This window comes from Ipomoea triloba, chromosome 13, assembly GCF_003576645.1.
Source record: "Ipomoea triloba cultivar NCNSP0323 chromosome 13, ASM357664v1".
NCBI classification, from domain to species: domain Eukaryota; kingdom Viridiplantae; phylum Streptophyta; class Magnoliopsida; order Solanales; family Convolvulaceae; genus Ipomoea; species Ipomoea triloba.
Window position 1 is genome coordinate 1,126,543 of NC_044928.1, and position 7,009 is coordinate 1,133,551.

The 7,009-nt window shown below is 40.7% G+C and overlaps 2 protein-coding genes across 2 annotated transcripts; both read left to right on the forward strand.

Annotated features, from left to right (window-relative positions):
- Window positions 1–305: 305 nt before the first annotated feature.
- On the forward strand, window positions 306–4,040 carry LOC116002594 (leucine-rich repeat receptor-like protein kinase TDR). Its single transcript, XM_031242759.1, has 2 exons — window positions 306–3,046; window positions 3,387–4,040. The coding sequence occupies exons 1-2, from the start codon at window positions 439–441 to the stop codon at window positions 3,695–3,697; spliced, it is 2,919 nt and encodes a 972-aa protein (XP_031098619.1). The 5' UTR covers window positions 306–438; the 3' UTR covers window positions 3,698–4,040.
- Window positions 4,041–4,847: 807 nt separating this feature from the next.
- Window positions 4,848–6,217, forward strand: LOC116002295. Its single transcript, XM_031242398.1, has 2 exons — window positions 4,848–5,549; window positions 6,083–6,217. Exons 1-2 carry the CDS (start codon window positions 4,848–4,850, stop codon window positions 6,215–6,217), a joined length of 837 nt encoding a protein of 278 aa, XP_031098258.1.
- The last annotated feature ends 792 nt before the right edge of the window (window positions 6,218–7,009 follow it).

Genomic DNA, 7,009 nt, shown 5'->3' on the forward strand with positions numbered 1-7,009 from the left:
TTATTGACAATTTTCAAAAAACAATATTAAATATTTTCCAAATGGAGAAATACATGTGAAGAACGGCCCCTTCTTTTTATTTATTTAATTTTTATTAGAAAAAAAATCAAAATTTCCAATATTTTTGGATCTGTGTTTGTTATTTTCCATTTACAAAATAAAAACAATGAAAATTGTAAACCAATTTGAAACATAAAAAGACAAAGAAATGAAAGACGTTTTCCATTACTAATAAGTATTACTAATAATTTGTCATTGTTCCTTTTCAGCAACCTTAGCTTTCTCTAGTCCCCATGCAACTACAATGATACTAATCCACCATAAAGCCAAACCCAGAACCCCATTACAGCAGGGTGACAAAATTTAATTTTTTTTCTTTGGGATATTTTTTCCAAATTCTAATTATATCTTCCCCTCTACTATACCTTCTTCTGCACTATGCTGCAAGTTCCAATGGGGATTCTTCTTCAGCCTTTGCAAATCACAACCACCATCCTTTTTGTTTTTCTTGCTGTCTTCAGATTGATTCACCCAGTTTTAGCTCTTGATCCTTTTACTGAATCACTCTTGAGCTTAAAATCTGAAGTGATTGATGGTTCCAACACTCTGAGTGATTGGGTTTTGCCCCCTGGGGTGAATTCCTCAGCCCAGAGCTCTCAAATTCATGCATGTTCTTGGGCTGGTGTGAGGTGCAATGAGAATTCATCAATGGTGGTTGGGTTAGACCTTTCTATGAAGAATCTTGGGGGGGTTTTATCTGGGAGGCAATTTGGTGTTTTTGTTGACCTTCTTGATCTGAACCTCAGCTATAATTCTTTCTCAGAGAAGCTCCCATCTGGGATTTTCAATCTAAGCAGTCTCAGAAGCTTAGATATGAGCAGAAACAATTTTTCTGGGGAATTTCCTAAGGGCATCTCAAATCTTGGAAGTCTAGTGATTCTTGATGCCTTCAGTAACAGCTTCTCTGGGCCCTTACCCTCTGATGTTTCAAAGCTTCAGTCTTTAAAAACACTGAATTTTGCAGGGAGTTATTTCAGTGGGCCAATCCCTTCAGAGTATGGTTCATTGGAGAATCTTGAATTTATCCACTTGGCAGGAAATTTACTGAGTGGGAAATTGCCACTGGAATTGGGGAAGCTCAGAGCTGTGACTCACATGGAGATAGGCTACAATTCATATGAAGGAACCATTCCATGGCAATTTGGTAATATGAGTGAGCTTCAGTATCTTGACATAGCTGGGGCTAATCTCTCTGGCCCTATTCCAAGAGAGCTCAGCAATCTCACCAAGCTTCAATCACTTTTCCTGTTCAGAAATCTTCTTGATGGATGGATTCCACATGAGTTTAGCAGAATCAGTTCTCTTACAAGCTTGGATCTTTCTGATAACTTGCTTTCTGGCCCTATTCCTGAGAGCTTTTCAGAGCTCAAAAATCTGAGGCTTTTAAGTCTTATGTACAATGAGTTGAGTGGCACTGTGCCTCAAGGTCTTGCAAAGCTCCCAGCACTTGAGACTCTTCTTATATGGAACAATTACTTCAATGGGTCACTCCCAGAAGACTTGGGGAGACATTCAAACCTCAAATACCTTGATGTTTCAACAAACAACTTTGTTGGGGCCATTCCACCTGGAATATGTTCTGGAGGGATGTTATCAAGGTTGATCTTGTTTTCAAACAGTTTCACTGGGGGACTCAATCCATCTATTTCCAGTTGTCCCTCTTTAATTCGCCTTCGGCTCGAAGATAATACATTTTCAGGTGAAATCTCTCTGAATTTTAGTAATCTTCCTGATATAACATATGTGGATTTGTCAATGAATCAGTTCATTGGGGGAATTCCCAATGATCTTGCCCAGGCTTCCAAGCTTCAATATTTCAATGTGTCTGGTAATCCAGAGCTTGGGGGGATAATCCCAGAAAAAACATGGTCAATGTTGTCCCTTCAGAACTTTTCTGCTTCTAATTGTAGAATTCTAGGAAATGTTCCTTCATTTCAAAACTGCAAATCAGTGTCTGTTATTGAATTGAGTGTAAATAACTTAGCAGGGTTTATCCCGGATAGTGTGTCGAATTGTAAGGGTTTAGTGAAGATGGACTTGGCTTTCAATAACTTAACTGGTCAGATACCTGCTGAACTTGCTAGCCTTCCTGTTATTGATGTTTTAGACCTTTCTCACAACGGTTTCAACGGTCCAATTCCCTCTGAGTTTGGAAGCTCGTCGAGCTTAAAACTCCTTAATGTGTCATTCAATGATCTCTCTGGTTCTATTCCTAAGGAGAAGAAGTTTTGGGCGATGGATAGCAGTGCATTCACGGGTAATCCTAAGCTCTGCGGGGCACCAATACGAGCTTGCCATCATGGACCGGGGGGACTAGAACTAGGAAGCAGAAGGACTCAGAAGCTCGCTTGGGTTCTGATCACCTGTGGAGTGATAGTCTTGTTTATCACAGGTGCAATATTTGGGGTACTTCACTTCAGGAGAGGGGGAAAGGGGCAGTGGAAAATGGTATCCTTTAGTGGAATTCCTCAGTTCACAGCAAACGACGTTTTGAGGAGTTTTGATTCCAATGACGCTATGGAGATGGTTCCACCAATGCCCGGTTCGGTTTGCAAGGTGGTTCTGCCCACTGGGATTACGGTTTCAGTCAAGAGGATCAACTGGAGGCCCGAGAGAGTGACCATCATGTCGGAATTCATTAACCGGTTGGGAAATGCAAGGCACAAGAACCTAACCAGGCTGCTCGGGTTTTGCTACAACAAGCATATGGCCTATCTGCTGTATGACTACTTGCCTAACGGAAACCTGTCCGAGAAGATCAGAGTTAAGAGAGATTGGGCAACAAAGTACAAAATCGTGACTGGGATCGCTAGAGGACTTTGTTTTCTTCACCATAATTGCTACCCTGCAATCCCCCATGGAGATTTGAAGGCTAGTAACATAGTATTCGATGAAAATATGGAACCCCATTTGATTGATTTCGGGATTAAATCATTAACTCAATTAGACAACAGTTCTTCGCCCACAAGAGCAAGAAGAGAAACAGGTATATATACATGCCCTTGAACCTTATAGTTCTTATGTTGAGCTTATTAGCATGTCAGTACATACATATTCTTGCTATTCTGTATCATATAAAATCAAAAGCAGAATCCCCCGCTAGATTATGATTTAAAATATTTGTTGAGTTGATTGTTTACTTAATTTCAACTTCAACTCTAATGGTTTGTATGTGCAAACAAATGGGAACTTTCACAGAAAGTTCCAAATTGCTCATATCATCCAATTCAAACACAGAAAATTGTACTAAAAAGGTATTTATGTGATCTGTCATAGGAAGCTGCTATTTGTCTGTTAAAAATATGATTTTGGAAATTCTGGAGCAGGTGAATTAGAGATATGGACAAAAGAGGAGGTCTACATGGACATATACAACTTCGGCAAGCTTGTTATGGAGATCTTAACGAATGGAAGAGCCGAAGGTGTAGAAGCAGTAAACATGCAAACCAAACCGAAAGATGCTCTTCTAAGAGAGATCCTAAACGAGAATGATATCCCGCCCTCTAATGCAATCCGGGATGAGGTAAAGGTAGTTCTTGAAGTTGGTTTGCTCTGCACAAGAAGTAGGGCGTTAGACAGGCCGTCCATGGAAGACGCGGTGAAGCTTCTTTCGGGTTTGAAAGTAGAAGGGAAATAAGGGCAGTGCAGTGCTTGAAAACCGAATAGTGATGAGCACTTGCAGAGGGAGCTATTACATACTATATATATATATATATATATATATATATATATATATATATATATATGTAAGACACTGGCATGTAGTGTAATGTAGTATAAAGCATGCAGTGTGTAGAGAATGTAAAGTAAGTTTGGTTATGATTGTGTAGCAGATCAGATGTTTGTACTTTTGTCAGATGGTTGAGGTTTAAGGTTTTTGTGAGTAAAAAGAATGTGTTGATGTAAACTCTTATCATCACCTTGTTCCCTCATCGAATTTTTGGTTTTTAAATCGAGTGAGTGGAACATAAATTCATCTCTATCCAGAGCCATAGGTTGTGATTTTTGAGAATCAGATTCCTACAGTTCAGACATAATATTGTGTGTGCCCACTAAACCAATTTCTCAGACCAGACCAATCCTTGTCGATAATATTGATGTACAACACTTCCTAATTTTTTAATCTTTAAATTGATTAGGTCCATTCTTTCTAGTAAGTACGGAAAAAAGGGTCACATATTTTGCCCAAAATTCATTACTGCTATATTTCTTCAAGTATTATAATATGCATTGCAATTATATAGAAATACAACAAATTACATCATCCCAACTAGTAAAAAGATGAAATTGAGAACCGATTGTGTTCATTAGATCCCTGTATCAAGTTTATTGGGAGGATGGCCAATGCTTGGGTTGTGGGCTGGATAGTCTCATACAGGCACGTCTCTTACGGTCTTTATTGCTTCATATTGTTGGGGATGACGACCACCACATAATGGACATGGAATTCCTGTAGGTGGTATATCGTTGCCCACAGGTACATCTCCTATAGGAACGTCTCTTGCCGTCTTTATTGTTGGAAGATGGCCACCACATAATGGGCATGAAATTCCAGTAGGTGGGATATCGTTGCCCACAGTATTAGATGATAGTACCCCGGGGTCTGATGCTTGTAATAACAGATAAGGGCTCAAAAGTAATTACCCCTCTCCAGTCTGTTTCAACCGTTTCCCATTTGTATATATAGCATAGCAACATGCCTTTGTCAGACTTGTATCACTTCACCATCTTTGACCAATGAATAATATCATTCTCTTTCTTACATTGCGTGCGTAACCTTCTCCGTCATGGTATCAGAACCGCGACGCAGCTCTTACGTCGCCGCTTTCTCCGGCGCCGACGAGGTTAATCAAGGAGCACAGAACGTCACTCCGATCACTTCGATCGTCCGATCGCCAGCTCGCACAACTGCAGAGTCGATTTCGCAGATGAATCAAACGCAGAGAAATGTGAACACAAAGGAGCTAGATAATCTAATGTTTATCGGTTTTAACGATAATCCGTCAGCCGCGTTGGTTAGTTCGCCGATGCTAGGAAGCTCAAACTATGGCACATGGAGCATTTCTATGCGGATCGCTCTTGAAATTAAGAACAAATTAAGTTTCATTGACGGCAGTGTTGTAGCTCCGAATAGGGACAGCACTCGATATTCAGCATGGAGACGCTGCAATTTAATGATTTGCTCCTGGCTGTTCAAGTTCGTGCATCCTTCGATTGCACAAAGCATAATGCATTTCGACCAAAGCAGAGATATCTGGGAGGATCTGCGAAGGAGATTTGCTCAGTGTGATGCTCAACGAATTTCTATATTGCAAAGTGAAATCTACAACCAGAAGCAAGGACTTCTCTCTGTTAGTGAATACTACACCAAGTGCAGGACATTATGGGAGGAGATGAACACTTTGAGGCCTCTCCCGATTTGTAGATGCGATCCACGATGTGCGTGTGAGCTAGTGGACGAAATCAGAAAAGAGAGAGATATTGATCAGGTAATTCGTTTTTTGCAAGGCTTGAATGATGATTACAATAATCTTAAGAGAAAATTGTCATTTTGGTCTACTGGCTATGGGAGTCCTATTAATTTCAGTCCCCGACTTTCAAAAGTGTTAATTGCATACCCTGACTATTCAATTTCTGTCAATTTTGGACACTCCGGCCAAATTGGCGACCAATTTTGGCCGGAATGTCTTAATTACTACGTTAAGAGTTAATGTGAAGGGCAAAATTGTATTTTTCATTGTGTCCCAATTAAACCAATCCAAACCCGGTTTAATGAAATCTCAATTGGGCGGCCTTTACAGCAAAACGATGGTGGACATGTCCGCCGCCGTAGACAGTGGTTGATGGGGCTAAAGTTGGCTGCTATAACTATTGTTTTAGACAATTTCACAACACCAAGCTGTCATGGCTACTGGATGGAGTGGTGGGACTCACATATTTTATTATTATTATTAGAGCAAAAGTGAATAATAATTATACACAGCTTATGCCTGGACTCTCACTTCCTTCATATTGTTTAGAGGGAGTGAAGCGTATGTTCAAGATTTCGTCGCCATTCTTGGACCCCAATAGCTTTCTCGGTGACTCCATTTATCCCGGCGAAGGCGGCAGAAGTAGACTGGCGGAGCAGAGCAGCGAATCCGGTGGTGGGGTGTGACAGCTTCGCGACCCTTCCCCGGCGACGCAACTTAGGCAGCTCTAACGCCTCTTCCCTCTCCGGCGAGTAGCAGATCTTCGACCTGTTCTATGGTTTTCCAGTGTTAGTATATCGGTAGTGCGCAGAGATGGCAACAGGTCGGCAAGCTCCTTCTTCCGAATATGGACAGTAGCGGCGGCACCGGGTTTGAGTGAAGAATGAATGAACAAGAAGAGGTTGATTAAACCGGGTTTGGGTTGGTTTAATTTGGACACAATAAAAATACAATTTTGCCCTTCACATTAAGTATTAATGGAGTAATTAAGACATTCCGGCCAAAATTGGCCGCCAATTTGGCCGGAGTGCCCAAAATTGACAGAAATTGAATAGTCAGGGTATGCAATTAACATTTTTGAAAGTCGTGGACTGAAATTAATAGGATCCCAATATTCAGTAGACCAAAATGGCAATTTTCTCTAACCTTAAATCAAACGTACTTGTTATGGATCCTTTACTTGATGTATACAAAGTATTCGTGATGGCTGAGAAGTTAGAGAGACAAATTAATCTGACCAATTTGAGTCTAGGAAGCCTAGATATTGGCCATTCTAATGCAGTTCAAGGCAGCCAAAATTCTGAAAATGAAGATGTTATTGCTACAACTATGAATGGTGGATATAATGGCAGGCGCAACAATAATGTAAACGCAAAATGCACGTTTTGTGGCATGGTAGGACATACAGTGGACAGGTGCTATAAGAAGCACGGTTACCCTCCTCGATGGGTACTAGGCTTCAAATCCAAAGGGAAGCA

What these genes read in the sequence shown, in the direction of transcription:
- LOC116002295 (XM_031242398.1), top strand. Translation starts at nt 4,848, where the DNA reads ATGGTATCAGAACCGCGACGCAGCTCTTACGTCGCCGCTTTCTCCGGC. An exon ending in AAGAGAGAGATATTGATCAG is followed by an intron (nt 5,550 to 6,082) that starts GTAATTCGTTTT and finishes TATTGTTTAGAG; the next exon opens with GGAGTGAAGCGTATGTTCAA.
- LOC116002594 (XM_031242759.1), top strand. Translation starts at nt 439, where the DNA reads ATGCTGCAAGTTCCAATGGGGATTCTTCTTCAGCCTTTGCAAATCACA. An exon ending in AAGAGCAAGAAGAGAAACAG is followed by an intron (nt 3,047 to 3,386) that starts GTATATATACAT and finishes ATTCTGGAGCAG; the next exon opens with GTGAATTAGAGATATGGACA.